The sequence below is a fragment of the Diorhabda carinulata genome, chromosome 12 (assembly GCF_026250575.1).
Source record: "Diorhabda carinulata isolate Delta chromosome 12, icDioCari1.1, whole genome shotgun sequence".
NCBI classification, from domain to species: Eukaryota; Metazoa; Arthropoda; class Insecta; order Coleoptera; family Chrysomelidae; genus Diorhabda; species Diorhabda carinulata.
The window spans coordinates 5,749,421-5,766,171 of NC_079471.1; the positions used below are offsets into that span (position 1 = coordinate 5,749,421).

Here is a 16,751-nt window from a genome sequence, read left to right on the forward strand (position 1 = left end):
GTCAAATATACTCATACCTAAAATGGTCTATTTAGATCACGATCTGTGATCCTAATAAATGATCGCGATTCAGCTTGTCAATATAGGATGTTGTTTGACAATTTGATGTAAATGATCACAAAACATCCAGAAATTTTGAAATCTTGATTGCAATCCTGTGGTCACAATCAAGTTTGAAGATGTAAGTACAGGATTGCGTTAGTCTCATAGAGAAAATATTAAAGGTAGAGAGTGGTATATAAGTGATATTATATCATTGGACGATAAAGAAAGAGCATTAGTTTACTCGTAGATGAACCACATCCTATAGATAGTCTACTCGAATTCTCGTATCAGCGATATCTTTTGGTTCATAAGCACGATCGTGATTTTTAGTTACCACTCTCTATCTCCCTCTACTCGTCAATAAATTTAAAGCTTGTTACTTTTTTGCCATTCCTACCACTTGAAACTTCGACGTCATATCGATCCAATCAGAATATAGTAGAGAGAAATAGAGAGCGGTATATCGATGTTCTTTGTTTCCCATTCCTCGCCCTCTACTTGTTCCATATCTTCTCTGTGTTTAGTTTGACACCAATCGTCACGAAACATATCCAATAAGAAGATCAAATTGCATGTAAATTTCCCAAACACAAATTTATTTATGCCATCGTGGCGCTGGCTGGAATTGTGGGAATATGAATAACATGGAATATATTAGGTGTTCTGTATTGTAGATTTATATGAACCGCGAAAATAGATTAGTTCTGCCTCCTGCCGTCGTGGGCACTGGCATCGAAAATCCGCCATGTTGTTTATAATAAATAACAAATAAAGAGATTTTACCTCTATGATAACAACAAAGTTTGTATTTCTCTTGAGATATGTTCTATGCTAATAGATAATATATAATAGAATAATACTATTACTGTACGATTCCTTCTGATACTTTTTATACAGAGAAGTTGTGCCAAATTTAGAAAGAAACAACCACTGGTATAAGGTAGAGCTATTTTTGTTCCACAGTACGGTGATTGGTTAAATCAGATAAGGGAACAAGTGAAATTAGAATGAATACATGTTTTAGCCTTTGACAGAGATAACTATACCGTAAGTATCTATCTCCTTTTAACATTAGGAAAGAATTTCATCGAATGCGCAATCTAGTATTACTATATCTATGCACGAACCTAGATAAGAGCTCGACTCGTAACCTTTATTTCTTAACAGGAGACATTATTGCAGGGTATTTTGATTCTTCAATATTTCCACCTGTAACAAGTAATCATTTGTAACAACGTAACTTTAACTACATTTTATATGTAGGGGTTACTTAGATAACTCAGAATCTTAGTCCGATAATATGATAAAAATGAAGAAGAATACCAGTGACATTTGTTGATTAATTTTTTTGTTTTTAGAAATGTTTTTTATCTTTAATCTTATCTTTGGTCATTTAGTTCAATAGAGTAAGTTGAATATAAGATAACAGGTAAATTGACAACAATCCCAGAAAATATGACAATGGGAGATGAAACTCCTGTGACAACATTAATACTGCCTGTATTAATACGCCCTATTCTATCAGAGGTATGTGTGTGTAAATTTAACAAAAACAATGTAACTAATCATTCATTTGTAGCTAGAAAAACAGGATGTTTCAGCGTCGCAGACCTTACGGTCAGCTCTAACTAAAGCAGAGGCATCACATCCAGGGCTCACATATGACCTTGTTATTGGTATTTTACGGAAAGGGGATCTAACAGTCAATATGAATGAAAGTATTTTACGCTTACAAGGGGCAGTATCCGACTCTGATGGTAATTATATGTCTTATATCTCATATTATTGTATCAATTATTAACATTAGTTAATAAGTAATAGTTCCGATTCCACAATTATTGTACATTCACTTAGCATAGAATTGAATGATCATTTGGAAACAAGAACTTACTTAAAAGTTATATCATTAATTAGCAGTTAAACAAGCATACAATCATACACTTTTTTACTGCACTTATATAGTTATGTAGTTGATGAATAAGGTTTTTTCAAATTTTAAATTGGAAATATATTTTAAATAAAATAATTTGTTGGATGAATGGGATTTTATATAAAAAATTGTCATGAAGGTTCTAGGAATATTTGATAACATAAAATTCTAATTTTTTATCTAATATTACTATTCTTGAAATTTAATGAAATATTTTGGAATAAAGAGGATAAGAATTTGTTTATTATAATTGAAATTATAATTTTAATACATATTTAATATTATTTGGTAAATCTGCAAGCTATACCTCTTATATCCATAGAGATAACCTATTTATTACAACTTGAACATAAAGTAATAAGATTCCAAAAAAGTGGTGAAACCAGCAAATCTATGCTCAGCAATTATTAAATCATAATTTAGCGTAAGTTGGAAATCAGATAGAAATATCTTGCAGTTTTTTATTGTTTAAATAAATACCACTTTTAAATTTGGCACTGATGTACAGTGAGGTTCGAATATAACTTTGTTTGAGAACTAATGCATAATCATCTGGGTTTAAAAGCTTTTTCTAAATACGGGAATGATTTTTAAAGGGGTATAATTATCCCTGAAAGCCACTAGTAACTACTACTTTAAGACATTGTCAACTTGTTTCTTTTTTTAACATTCTGGTATACTCAATATTTCTTTTGATTGAACTACTTTACTAGGAAATAATTTATATTTATATTACAATTTTCATGCGCCAATTTTGACCACTATGTTTCAAGATCTGGAGCTATAACCATTAAATTCTGTCTATTTTCTCAATAAATAAGGTGAATGGAAAGGATTTTTTACTATTTTCAGTTGTAGAATATCGTCTCAATCGTTCAGAAGATGCATTCCAAGAGCTAAACAGAAAATCAGCTGCGTTAAAAAGAATCCTCAGCAGAATTCCAGATGAAATCACAGATAGAAAAACGTTTTTGGAAACTATAAAGTTAGTATTATATTGAAGTTCAGTAAAAATATAAATTTTACATCTGCCCCTTGAAAGTATTTAACGTATTTGTTTTTCTGTGTATTTTCTCTGAGTACATAATTGGAAGAATAGTAATTATAACCTCATAGTAGACTAGACATCCATGGTCTCAGATTGAGCTAAAATTTTGCATGCATGCAAACTTATACTAATAAGATTCATAATATGTCAACAAAATATCAATTCTTTCTTATGAAATTGAGGTATTTTTTAGGGAAATTGCTAGTGCTATAAAAAAATTATTGGATGCTGTAAATGCAGTGAATGGATTTATACCTGGTACAGCAGGAAAGCAGTCTTTAGAACAAAGAAAGAGGGAGTTTGTGAAGTATTCTAAAAGATTTAGTAATACATTAAAAGAATATTTTAAGGAAGGACAGTAAGTACAACTTTTTGATCATGTGTCATTTTATTTCTTACGTTCCACCTCTAACTTTCCAAATTTAATAACAATTCAACTAATACAGTTCTTAAACATATCCAATTTAAAGATAAAATGTATACGTGCTATCTATTTTGTAATTATTTTCTTGAACCAATTATGCTAACAAAAAAAACTTGATACCTTCGAAATAAAAATGATAGGTATGGGCCAAAAAAGTTAGGTGAATATTAAATCCTTATGAACGCTGAAATTAAAGGAAGGGACCATCATCAGATTTATGAAATTGCAGCTAATACGATGGCTAGAACATAAAACTAATAAAAAATAATAGCGAAGTAAAAAAATTAGCAGAATGAACCAAAAAGTTAATGTGACCAATGATCTGAACAAAATAGGAGTCTGCAGATGTTGGGAGTAATACCCAGGATAGGAAAAAATGGAGAAAAATAGCGGATAAAGCCAAAACATGCAAGAAACTTTAGTTTTAAAAAAGAATAATGGTTAGAAGTGGATTGCCTCACAATAAGAAATGAGTCAAACAGCTATTGTTCGAGCGGTTTTTATTCCTATTGGAATGTACAATTGATTATATATAATTGTTGAGGTATACAGAGTGATGAATAGTAACAAAATAGAAGAGTATGAACAGAAAACTATATAGTGTATAAACATGTAAAAAAGAAAAAGTATATTTATCGAATGGCTTGTCTATGGATTTTTAAACCTAAACTAATCATACCTCTTTAATCAGGACTGGTTGAAACTAAATAAAAGGAAATTAAAAAACCAGAGCTGGACTTGACTTATTCTTTATCTGTTTCATTCTCTAAAACAAATTAGATTGCAATAGTAATTGATTATTAACTTATGTAAATGTAATATTTGATATTAAAAAAAAAGTTATTTAAATAGATACTTTTGTTGACACAAAGCACAACTTAGAAAGGCCTCTGATCCTATTTTTTTTCTTTTTTAGTGCCAATTCAGTATTTGTTAGTGCATTATATTTAATTCATCAGACGAATATGATCATAACCACAGTGAAGAGCAAGTGCGAGTAATAAGAAGTATAAAATTACAGAAAATACGCGCCTTGTTGACGATGGTCGACTAAATGACTAAATAAATCAATAAAACGAAATTTGAATCATATCTATTTATTTTTTTCTTACTTTCTTTTTAAAAACAATATTAAAATAATTGATAAAGTTCACAAACAGGATTTACATATTTTATTGTCTCATTTTAACATTTCTAACAAATATATATTTATTGCTTTAGACCTTTATGCTAATGGGCATAATTCAATTTTTTATATGGAAAGTAAATTCGAAATTTTTCAATTCCACTGTTATACAGGGTCAGCAAAAATACACTGCGCCACAAATAACACATAATTTTAAAAATGAATAAAAATTGCCTTCAAGTTTTATTCAAATCTGATGACACTGAAATAAAATAATAATATGGGCATATACAAATTTTTATTAATGAATTTTAGAGAAATATATCATTGATTATTGAGTATTATTTTTTTATTACTACTCACGTCATTTCAGACGTAGTTAAAATCAGCCAACAAACCATATAATCCCACTAGTGTTTAACGGACTTATAATAAGCACCTGTTATAGATCAAGCTAAAATTGCAATTTTTAGTTTTCTGGGGGTAATTTTGTAACCATAGCCACTTTTGATTGTGCAATGTTGTTAATTGATAAATTTTTCTCTCTTTTATATGGTACATATGCAGTTTTAGATTCTGTTATTTATCTAGTAGTGTCTCCTTGAATTACAACCATATCCATGATGGTCCCTTAACATAATTTTTCCTCCAAATTTATTGTCCTATCAACATTGTTTTTGTTTTCTTGTGCATATAAAAGATGCTACATGTGATGATTTAAGGTTAAAAAAGAACCATCACTTCTATAGGAATGAAATTAGATTTCTTTGCACATTATCTTCACTAATTTGATAGTTATAACTACAGTATATTTTTTATGCAATACAGTGTTTGCAACAAAGTTAATGCTTTTGCAAAAATCATGCCACTTGAAATTATGGCAAGTAGTACATTCTCCAGTCGATATATTTTTATTCTCACAAACGTTTTGGAGGAGTTTTGCTTGGAGGTGGCTTTTACGAATATTTTAAAGCAAATTGATAACAGAATCCATACAATTTACTTTTTGCTGATTTTTTTAATATTCTGATAAATAAAAAACATTTACAACGTTGAAAATATATATGTTTAATTGATCGGCCGCAGTTTTTAAATTTTAAAAAATATAATTTTGCAACGCAGTGTATTTTAAACAGGAGAAATTATCAGTACCCTTTTTTTATTGTGGAATTAGTCATCCTCAAATGGTAGAAAAATTCCTATTTCTTCTAATAGAAAAAAAGTATAATGCAAATGTAATGTTCATCTCTAGTACCTTTCACCATTAAACCATAGTGACAAAAACTATTTTAGGCACTTCCGAGCATCTTTTAATCGACCATTGTACCAATAGTCACACTCTTCAAACAATACTAGATTTATTATTTTATATTACTTACTATTTGTTTTAATAAATTAAAATGTACTCCCGCATACTTGTTAACAACTTTTTCCCTCTTGGTTAAGGTTTAGAGTATTAAAAATTATTATTAAAAAGAATATGTAATATATGTTATAAAATATATAATGTTGTTATGACACATGTTTGTGTTGATTGTATAGACGTATAAATAAGCGTATTAAAATGATTTCAATTAGTAGTACTATTTTTCAATTTTATTCCCACCTCACAATTTTACATTGATAACACCTAATCTTAGAGATTAATGTTGTTACTAATTGACATAGACCGTGACGCCAGCTCTTCTGTAATATTTTAATCGAATCTAAAGCTAGGCGGAAGCACCGGTTACTTTTTTTGTATTTCTTTGAGTGACTAATTATTTGTTTTTGTGATTTTTTATAGGGACACTTTTTAAGAAGGCCTTTTTGTTTGTTTATCTAAAATTCTGGAAAATGAAAAAAATACATGAAACGAGTCTCTTACAGCCGAATTTTATGTCATAGTGAACACATCGGGATAGTAAAAAGAAAACTAGATGGTAAATAAATTAGAAGTTTTAGGGTGTTTAGCTATTGTTGCTTCATTGTTAAATGCTGTTTCTTTGACACGTTGGTCTGCTTTTTTGTTTCTTGGGATGAAACCCAAATAATTATCTTATGAGGAGCAGCTTATTTTCAATGTTTAATCATGATTTTCTGCCAATGAACCAGTACATTTCTCTGAATTTAATACCCAGTTTTTTGTTAAGATCTGCTTTGACCATGTTAATCCCCTATCTAGGTACATACCCAGGTGTTTTGTCTCATTTTCTTGTTTTAACTAAATGTTGTTAAGTGTCACTGGTGGGTATGTCTTCGTGTAAAGTAAATGTTCCCTAATTTGACTTATTCATGTTAGACTTGTTTATCCAGATTTGAATTTTATTTAAACTCACTTGTAAATTATTGTTCGTTGCGGTTTGAGGATTTGAATGTCTTACATGTGTCATCAGCAATCATATTGCTATTTCTGTTTTCATGGTGATTGGCGGATCAGAAGTATAAATTAGATAGAGTACAGAATACTTTCTTATGGTACCCTACGGTTATCTTGTATGTTGACATTTCACACAAAAATGTTCATCCTCCAAATATAATAATAATAGGTAAAAGTTACGTGGAAGTTTATTTTTGATTTTATATAACAACTCTGTGTGAAACCTTATCAAAAGCTAAGCTGCTATTTTGAAACGCTGCTGAGACAAAAAAATTTTTTTTTAAAGCCTTTGTTAATGATTTCTACCACTCTATGGATTGCTCTATCATACGATGTTGCTTACAAAAGTTAAATTGATAATTAAAGGACCGTTACTGGACGATATGACGTTGAAGTAACAAAATTGTTAAAAAAAAACGATGAAAAAAAAAATAGAGCATAAACTGTTAAGTAACAAGAAGGCGATCGAAGAGGACCACAATTGTTGTGGTACAGATCATTAAGAAGCAATTGAAAACTAAATAATGTAAAAAGGTAAATGGTATAGATAAATAAATAAATTCAAAATAGTATTGTAAGTAGAAGTTTATAGGTATAGATAAACTATAAATTGATGTTTAAACGAACTATGTACTCTACTATGTACTATGTACTATGAACTACAAATGAGAAAGAATATTAATATAAATAAAATATACAAATTTCAGAATAATATAAAAGTTACTTTTTTAGTTCGAGGTTCCCGTATAATTGATTGTAAGTCTGGCAATATGAACGTTTCCAAAAATGATATATAATTCATTTTATGGAACAAAAAATAAGAGAGCTGTACTATTTTTTCACAATTGTTTCTATTGTAACTTTCTGAGGTTTATTTAGAATAAAATAAAATACCATCGTCGAAAAACTTAAGATAAGACAAGAAATGATAACATAAAAAACGTATCTGAACCAAAAATCATTCTCGATAGAATCAACTCTTAACAAGTACCATAACAAACACATTATAATATTTTCTATAAAAACCACTACGAAGAATCCATAGAAAATTAACGTAGCTTTTTTAAACTTAATCTTGAATTCAATTATACAAAAAATATATACAAGACCTATAAATAGAAAAAATACGGATTTAGATCTTTTAACTGCGTCTGATTTGACATCATAAACGAGAATAACTACAATCAATATAAAATGGATGGTTAATACGTAGATAGTTTCTTTCATATAAAAGTATGCGAAAATAGATATCGTCAAAACTCTGGCTAATAAAAATGTGAACCACCAAACAATAGCTATCAACTTTCCGGCAAGATCATCATCCTCTAAACCTTTTACGTTTATAACTCTAGAAATGTTGAAGTCTGGTTCTGTATAATCAGAGACAAGGCTTTGGCTAGATACAATTCTGTTCGAATCATCAATTATTGGCACTGCGTATGACCCAGATGTATCTGTAAAATAACTATTAGTTAATGCACCATAAATTGTAATTACATGTATTCAATGGTGGATTTACCAGCAGGCTTAGTAGTTTGTAGCCTACAGCTTCAAATTTTTTCAATTTATTTACAAAATTTAAACAAAAAATATTATTACTGAATACACTGTTTACACCACCACTTACGATTACACTGTCTGATGCGCGTTTCGGTAACCACGTTATCGTCTTCAGAGACTGAAGGTAAACTATTTACTTTTTTACTTTCAGTCTCTGAAGACGCAAACTTGGATATCGAAATGCGCGTCAGACAATGTAATCATGAGTGTTGGTGTAAACAGTGTATTCAGTATGAGTATCGCCAACGGTTCCAGAAATTCCAACTTAGTTAAAAAATAGTATCGACAAGAAGAAGATGAGAATCTAATTGGAGAGGTGTGTAGAAGCTGCAGAAGACGGGTAGCCAACAGGTATAAAAACGGTAAATCCGCCACTGCAGTATTGTTTAACATTACTGAAATCTATTTCCGGTGCTTTTCATGTTCTGAATATATAGAACGGAATATATGGACACCGGATACTTCTTAAGTAAGGTTAACAATATCCTTTATATGTATAATGAATGAAACTATTTTTATCAGAATTTTAGAGTCGACTCATTAGAATACTTACATTGTGGTGGTCCATCTACTTCGTCTAGTCCTTCATCTAAAATTTTAATTTTTGTTTGTACATTCTCATCAAAGTCGGTTTCTAAAAGTGTATGTCTGTGATATAGTCCAGAGGTTGTTGGTTCTAAATAAAAATCACTACTTCTTCTCCTACTTAATCTAGAATATCTTGGAGGATCTGAATCATGTTCATTAACCAGTTGACTGTTCGTTAGCCTCTCTTCTTCATTTCTGTGAAATAAATATGAAAGGATACTTGATATGTAAAATTTGGTGCTCTTTACACTTCGACAACAGATAAAAACGTCGAAACAGTTATAAAAATAAATAATAAATCAACGAACAATTTTGATATATTGAATATACAATACATTAAGATATCTATAATAATATTATAAAGATTAATACATAGTTTGTTTGTTTGTATGAACGCGCTAATCTCAGGAACTGCCGGTTCGAATTGGAAAATTCTTTTTGTGTTCGATAGTTTATTTATCGAGGAAGGCTTTAGGCTATATAACATCACACTGCGACCATTAGGAGCGAAGCATCAGTGAAAGATGTTGCAAAAACGAGGGAAATTATTCATATTTGAGGGCTTCCCTAACGTGCGTTGGGTAAACATTTAAGTGACCAAAAAAATATGTATGCAAGAATTAACTTTAGTAGTAGCGTCGTCAGGAATCGCTGCAACTTTATTAGCAGGTGGACGCACAACTTATTCCACTGTTTCTTTACAGAAAGATAGCAAAAAGTTTTACAAGACGTCATAAATAATCTGGGACGAATGTGCCATGATCCATAGAGCTCATGTAGAGGCTCTAGATAGTACTCTTAGAGATATTAGATGTGATAACATCATGGATGCGATGCTGGTGATTTTCGACAAACTAGAGCAGACATTGTAAAGTCTTGTCTAAAGGTTCCCCATTAAGGAAGTTTTTTCATACCTTTAAAGTATCTACCAATATGAGTGCACATTTGGGGGAGGGAGTACAAACTTGCCTTCAAAGTTACTTTTAATAGGAGACGGGAAAGTACCTCATTTTGATAATAAAATTGATCGCGATTTAAGAGAAAGTTTTAATAGAGTACCCTGATATCATCAAAATAGAAAATAAAGATTATGAATGGATGTGTCAAATGGCAATATTAACGGCGAAACAGTAGCGTTGACGAAATTAACAACCTAATTTTAACTAAACTTCCATCGGATATAGTTACATAATGATAATGTAATGAATCAAGAAGGTGCGGTCCATTACCCACAGGAGTTTCTTAATTCTTTAAAACCGAGTTGCTTCTTCCTCCATGCACCAACGGTACTCCGGATCTTCCGTGATGCCCATGGTGTGGAGATGGCAGTGTCTGGTCACTAGATCAAACTACTATTCTTAGAATAAAAATCAGGCGCGTTTAAGCCTATCGCTAGATCTTCGGCCATATTCGATCTGAAGACGTAGCAGCGCGGAAAAGTTATAAATTCGAATTAACTCAAAATATTAAAGTGTTTTTAACAATGTTCTTCTGTCAGAAGTCTTATATGCAGACCATTTAGTCTATAGCCTTGTAATTACTCTCCACTTCATTTGTTTCTTCGCTTTTTCTCTCCAGCTCTGGATGCTTTTCTCTCTAGGATCTTCTTCCACTGTTTCCCTCTTTTCCTCTGGTATCTTCCATGCAAATCAACCACAAATACTTAAAAATTATTTTCTTTTAAAAGCTTCTTAATCGAAGTGCTTTAATAAAATTGGTCAATTTCAGAGTATGATTTATAGTTACCTGCTTTGGGGAACAAAATGTCTTCTCAGTACCACATTGGAAGCTTGAACATTAGCCACGTGTTGTTTGTACCATGGATATTGTTTCCCTGTTAATTTTTGGGATTTAAATCGTTGATAATAAGTAGTTGTTACGGAAACTTTTACTAAATTCAGTACAAGACTAAGTATTTGGGCTTTTTCTAAAAAAATACAATCCAAAATTTCAATTATGTAAGTCTGTTCTTAGTTTTTGAACAAATACAAAAAAAAACAATATTCATCTTGGTAATTTGCAAAAATATCCTAAGTTTCAAAAAACAAACACACATACTAATAACTCTATGCTATTAAAAGTGTTCCTGACTCAAGAAAACTAATCACTTGACTTAGATCTCCTTCAATTTGAACATAATAGTTGATTCTAAAATTAATATTTCTTAAATCATCTCACCTGTTTGGCGATTTAGATCATTGTTATGTCGTATAAGAATATAGAGTTGTAATAAAACTTGTGGTAAAGCATGTAAATAAGATTGTAAGAATATGTACAACTCTATAGACCGAGGAGATGTAATGACAGATACAGCATCTTTAGTTGATCTCTCATCCGCAGCTCTTACGGCTTCTATAGACCAAAATATTCTTTCTGCAAATCTAAGAAACGAAATAAATATATAGTTAATGATTATAGGATAACTTGCAGTACGATTTGAATGTAAGCAAAAATGTATAAAACATTATACACTATTTTTAACTTAATTTTAAGAGTTCAACAGGTCTTATAAGCCCAAGACTTAAGAGGCGGTCTACTGCTTTCTTCCATTTATTTTTGTTCATGTCTGTTTCACGCCAGTTGTCTATCCCTATTCATGAATCTTCTCTTCATGTTTCTATCCATTTTTTTCGTGGACGTCATTTTTTACTTTTAGCTCCTACTCTTAATAAGGACTTTTCACTCAACAATCTATGTTAGCCATTCAACGGAGTCTTTTTGCTTTCCCATCTCAACTTTGATCTCTACATTCGTTCTTCTCCTCCACTTGTTTTTACTGCTGCACTCCTCCTAAATGTTCATTTTGTTTTCTTTTTTTTTTGATCATGGCCAAATACTCACTGCCATACAGCTTTGTCGGTTTTATAACTGCGTAGTCCCCCTAGGGCTCCAAACGTTTTGTTCCCACTCGTCAGTATTTTGTCGATTTTTTTGGTTCCACCTTCTCTGTCACTGTCACTCCCAGTTATTCGAGTTCCTGGACTTCATCAAATTTATGAGTCTCTTTAGTCACTTTTAATTTGTTGAAGTTATTCAAATCCCTTTCTTTTTCCATATATTTGGTCTTTTGTTTGATTATCGTATTCCATAATCTTTCACTTTCTTTTCAAAGAGTAGTAACATTTTTCCTAATCCTTTTTCGTTCTACTTATATCTGCATCATCTGCTTAGGCACGGATTTATGTTTTGTTGTTGTAAATCATCCCTCGGGTTTTGATACCACTAATACTCAGAATCATTTTTAATAAAAAGTTGAAGAGTACTGTTTATAGTTGGTCTCCTTGCTTTAAACATCTTTTTGCTTTAAAAATTTTCCTTCAACAACTACTTCATTTTTGGTGTTATTCAACATAAGGCATAAAATATTTTGCAATAACTGTCTAAAAATGTATTTAGACTTTCCAAAAAATGTATAGAGATAGTAAAAGGTAATGTAGATTAAATACTCTTCAATATTGGTTCACCGTTTAAAACTAGTAAGTTATTATTTTTATGATTAATGAATTTCATTCGATTAAGGTTTTTCTTGTACAGTTTGAAAATAAAAAAAAAAACATTTACATACCTCCACATACTCCAAACTGGAAAAAGTAAATGTTCCAACACTTTCGTCCAAAACCATATTAAATTCACTTTTGAGCAAGACTCAAATTCAGGCCACAACTCCCAATTAGAAATAATTATAATGAAACTTGCCAATACTGGTATATATAAAATAAATAAAGTTAGAGAAGCCCAAATAGGATCTCCATTTTTATAATGACTAAAAATTACCGCAATATCCGCTGCTATTAAAAACATATAAAGAATACATGCACAAACTGAAGGTACTAAATAATTTACTAAAGCATCTTGCTTGGAATTAAGTTCATATGTTAACAAAACTTTTTTATTTGGTACATTTTTTACTGTACCCATTATTCATATTAATATATTATTGTACACTTATTTGTAGTTTTTTGTGACACATTATTGGAAAATATTTGTTGATGTATCTTATCTCTTACAGATAAACTAGATAAGGCAATTCCTATTTATGACTCTTTATCAGGTTACTCACTCTAGTTAAACTACACCATAATATAGGATATTGCTAAAAGGTAATATTATGCAGCCCCAAAAAAATATATTATCCTCTAGTGTTGACCATTTTCACATAAAAGGATTATTTATATGTTTTCATTCTATATTTTTTAGAAATGAATATAAAAATTGTCACATACATATTAATTTGCAAATAATTGTTACAACCAAGTATATTGTGGACCAATGAAATGAAGTGAATTTATGGAAAAAAATTATAAAAACCTTAATAATTGAGAAATTTTTTTAATACATATATATACTCAACATGTATCTAACTATTATGCAGGATCTTTCCCAAACCAAAAATATCTATTCATTGATGTACACTATACCTAATATACCCAATCATAGTTTTTGTTAATGAAGTCTAACAAGTCCACCACTGAACAGAGAAGAACTATCAAACTTTCTCAGCAACTATGGTTTGTAGCATATCAAACTCACACCTTAATGGTCAAAAGTCAACGGAATATCATAAGAAGTTATTCAAAATTGTGACAAAGATACTTTTGAGTTCATATTTAAAAACAGACAGTATCGAATGTATGAAAAAAAATTCCTTATAAAGTACACCACACACTCAACAAATGAAGTCTTCATTTCAATTGTGTTTTGGAAGGCGATAGCATTGTATAAATCCAGCGACAAAAATAAACTACTTCAGATTAATAAGAAAAACACAAGCCAATAGAAAACTACTCTACTACTACCACAAACATGTCCAAAACTTTTACGAATATACAAAATGAAGAAATACTACTCTTAAACTCTAACAATTCCTAGTTTACTTTGGCTGTATGGATACTAGATTCTCAAGAAAAAGATTGATGACTGCAAATGACTAAGTGTATTTGAAGATTTAATAAACCCAATTGAAATCATTACATCATCAGAAGAGAGTGAAATAGATCCTAAAATCAGTCCAAATAAATTTTTAGATTCCATATCAAAGACCCTAGAAGTTTCAGAGGAAACAAAAATATTTTTATTGTGTGTATATACTTTCTATTCCAACATAAAATAAAAATTGTAATAAAGTATATAGATACAAAATTGAATTGATTTTGAATATATATAAAAAAATAAGAATGGTAGGATTTTGGAAGATTTCCTATTTTATGTATTCATAGAATTGACTATATGAGAAATTTGGAGCATTAGAAATTTGATTAATCACTTTATATCTTGAGATCTTGATAACTAACAATTTCACCTTTAAGTATTTTTTTGATCCAATGAGGAAATTACTTTAGTTTTGTTTTTGATTTGAAGAGTGTCATAGTTCAAGATCTATACTGACAGGTATCTCTACACGGCAGGCACCACTCTAACTACTCGGCAGGCACCACTCTAACTACTAGAGTGTAATAGGGTTTAGCCTCTTGCTTTTTACATAGATGAAAAATAGTAAAACACAGTGACATCGATAGGAATGAGGTAGTCCTCATCAACCATCAATTACAGGCATATTTTTAAAACAAGAAATCCATTAATGGATGAAGAAGTGTAGACATTACACTTTGTAATTTGTAATATCCTCCTGGGAAAGCTTTTATTGATTCTTTTTACCATAGTAATATAAGTCAATACTTTCAACTGCAGCTCCCTTTTTTGAACATATTAGACTTGGAAAAAAAAATTTTGCCTAAAGTAGTTTTCTGTCACAATTAAACTCAAAACAGTCATTTTCTGATCAAAATATACTGATAAAAACAAATTTTGAACAGGGTTAAAGAGAAAAGCTATTGTTTAAGCAAATTAAACTCATGCAATTTTTAAATAATAAGACTGAGAAAAGTCAAATTTTTTGTTGTTTTATGTTAACAAAAATCATATTGAGACAAAAAAAATGAAGAGTATAGTGATAGAATAAGAACAGTAGTTTCTAACTTTAATATTTTCTACCAATTCTTCAAAAAAATTGTTTAAAAATAACAACTATTATATTTACATTAAACTTAATTTGTTCATATCCTTCAATCACGAAGCAGGTTCTAATCCTTTTAGATAAATAGTTTGTTTTTCCAACATATCAGACACCGGCTCTGGCTTATTATATTCTTCATCAAATTCACTGCCTAAGCTCCAAAGGGATTCCAAGTCATATAGTTCTCTTGCCTTTTCAGAAAATATATGTAATGCTATATTACCTAGCAAATATTTATACAATATGAATCAATATTTTCAAGTAATGTTTAACATTGACAAAATATAGTTACCTAAATCCAATGCCATCCAATCTTTGGAACGTTCACCCTCTATTTTTGGTAATAGATCATTCGATTTTCGTTTGTGTTTGTAAAGTCTCCTCACAAATTGTGCTATAGATTGCATGTGTCTTACAGATTTACCGCTTACAATACAAATGTATTCTACATAAACTACTTCATTTGGTACTGCAGCAACAAATATATTCTGTGCCTGTTCGCGTTTTAATACTTCTACCAAGTCCTCTATATCATATACTCCTTTTATACCACCTAATAAAAAAATAAATACATCCTTCTTCATTATTTCAAAATTTAACTATGGCAAAGATTCTAAACAAATTCATAGTATCATACATCCAAAATCAACTTACGCTCTAAGTTAAGCCCTTGATAACGGTCTTCTTCAACTTCTTCATCTTCCAAAAGCTGTGAATATTTTAAACGCTCTTCATACACATCTAATATAATTTCTGAATCTTTGTCATGATATACTTGATACTTAGAGCTCATATTTCCTAACGGTTTTGATACATTTTCATCTGATACAGATTCTCTATTAGATTTTTTTCTTATCAAATAAATACTAGGTTTTATAGATTTAGAGGCAATAAATCTTGATATATGTCTGAAATTCGAAAGCATCGTTCCAAAATAACATTTACAGTAACGATATAACCTATTTTCTCTATTCTTCTTTTTCGCTTTGATCTTCTTTTTTATACTTGAAAACTAATATTTTATTCAGACATTCCCAGACATTATTTTAGGACTTCAAGAAACTATGAATTTTCGATAAGTAATCCAGAAGACGTTCACTAGCGTTCGGAAAATAAACAGATGATAGCCTTAAACTTTTTTCCTTGTCTAAATAGTCATTTGATAGAAGATACTTTCTACCCCAAAACAGCAGTGTGTAAATGTGAACGTCTGTTGATTTATTTTTGTTTTTTTTAAAGACGTTGTTTAGGGATTTATATTTTCTGGCTTTTTGACATAAAAATATCTTGGTTGAAATTTGTAAAATCCATGTGAGCGGATAAATCGCTGTTAACAGATTTCCTGACCTATGTCTCCCAACTTATGAACTGAAGCTATAGAGAAATTGGGGAATTCCGAGCAATCGCACTGGACATGGCAAGGCTTTTGACAGGATTCGGCATGCCAGCCTTCTAAATAACGGTTCGTTATCTTCACTTATCTACTGGCTCAGTAGCTTCTTTGAAGATCGATCCATTCAGGTCGCTGTCGATGGCCGCACCTCAGAAAGGTTTGAGGTGAACGATGGTATTCCCCAGGGATGCATGTTATCATCGACGTTCTTTCTTCTGTACATCATCAATGCTCTATTCGGCAAAACTGCTTTGCTGACGAAAGC

At 30.5% G+C, this 16,751-nt stretch overlaps 3 protein-coding genes across 4 annotated transcripts; 1 reads left to right on the top strand and 2 right to left on the bottom strand.

Moving 5' to 3' along the window:
* The first annotated feature begins 1,147 nt into the window (after positions 1 to 1,147).
* Positions 1,148 to 6,153, top strand: LOC130899949 (programmed cell death protein 10). 2 transcript variants are annotated; one of them, XM_057810151.1, is made up of 6 exons: positions 1,148 to 1,228; positions 1,404 to 1,572; positions 1,625 to 1,802; positions 2,828 to 2,960; positions 3,217 to 3,381; positions 4,364 to 6,153. In XM_057810151.1, the coding sequence occupies exons 2-6, from the start codon at positions 1,501 to 1,503 to the stop codon at positions 4,446 to 4,448; spliced, it is 633 nt and encodes a 210-aa protein (XP_057666134.1). In that variant the 5' UTR covers positions 1,148 to 1,228; positions 1,404 to 1,500; the 3' UTR covers positions 4,449 to 6,153. The 2 variants fall into 2 exon arrangements, with proteins under 2 accessions (XP_057666134.1, XP_057666133.1); XM_057810150.1 differs by lacking the exon at positions 1,148 to 1,228 and having other exon boundaries at positions 1,331 to 1,572; positions 2,834 to 2,960.
* Positions 6,154 to 6,159: 6 nt separating this feature from the next.
* LOC130899946 (uncharacterized) lies at positions 6,160 to 13,091 on the bottom strand. Its single transcript, XM_057810148.1, has 5 exons — positions 12,646 to 13,091; positions 11,259 to 11,461; positions 10,827 to 11,007; positions 9,046 to 9,275; positions 6,160 to 8,386 (listed from the first exon to the last, which is right to left on the bottom strand). Exons 1-5 carry the CDS (start codon positions 12,996 to 12,998, stop codon positions 7,764 to 7,766), a joined length of 1,590 nt encoding a protein of 529 aa, XP_057666131.1. The 5' UTR covers positions 12,999 to 13,091; the 3' UTR covers positions 6,160 to 7,763.
* Positions 11,848 to 16,065, bottom strand: LOC130899948 (uncharacterized protein K12H4.2). The gene is made up of 3 exons (XM_057810149.1): positions 15,748 to 16,065; positions 15,386 to 15,646; positions 11,848 to 15,316 (listed from the first exon to the last, which is right to left on the bottom strand). The coding sequence occupies exons 1-3, from the start codon at positions 16,016 to 16,018 to the stop codon at positions 15,147 to 15,149; spliced, it is 702 nt and encodes a 233-aa protein (XP_057666132.1). The 5' UTR covers positions 16,019 to 16,065; the 3' UTR covers positions 11,848 to 15,146.
* Between the last annotated feature and the right edge of the window lie 686 nt (positions 16,066 to 16,751).

What these genes read in the sequence shown, in the direction of transcription:
- LOC130899949 (XM_057810151.1), top strand. Translation starts at nt 1,501, where the DNA reads ATGACAATGGGAGATGAAACTCCTGTGACAACATTAATACTGCCTGTA. An exon ending in TACGCCCTATTCTATCAGAG is followed by an intron (nt 1,573 to 1,624) that starts GTATGTGTGTGT and finishes ATTCATTTGTAG; the next exon opens with CTAGAAAAACAGGATGTTTC. An exon ending in GGCAGTATCCGACTCTGATG is followed by an intron (nt 1,803 to 2,827) that starts GTAATTATATGT and finishes TACTATTTTCAG; the next exon opens with TTGTAGAATATCGTCTCAAT.
- LOC130899946 (XM_057810148.1), bottom strand. Translation starts at nt 12,998, where the DNA reads ATGGGTACAGTAAAAAATGTACCAAATAAAAAAGTTTTGTTAACATAT. An exon ending in CCAGTTTGGAGTATGTGGAG is followed by an intron (nt 11,462 to 12,645) that starts GTATGTAAATGT and finishes TTCGTTTCTTAG; the next exon opens with ATTTGCAGAAAGAATATTTT. An exon ending in AGTAGATGGACCACCACAAT is followed by an intron (nt 8,387 to 9,045) that starts GTAAGTATTCTA and finishes GTTATTTTACAG; the next exon opens with ATACATCTGGGTCATACGCA.
- LOC130899948 (XM_057810149.1), bottom strand. Translation starts at nt 16,018, where the DNA reads ATGCTTTCGAATTTCAGACATATATCAAGATTTATTGCCTCTAAATCT. An exon ending in TCAAGGGCTTAACTTAGAGC is followed by an intron (nt 15,647 to 15,747) that starts GTAAGTTGATTT and finishes TTTTTTTATTAG; the next exon opens with GTGGTATAAAAGGAGTATAT. An exon ending in TTGGATGGCATTGGATTTAG is followed by an intron (nt 15,317 to 15,385) that starts GTAACTATATTT and finishes AATATTTGCTAG; the next exon opens with GTAATATAGCATTACATATA.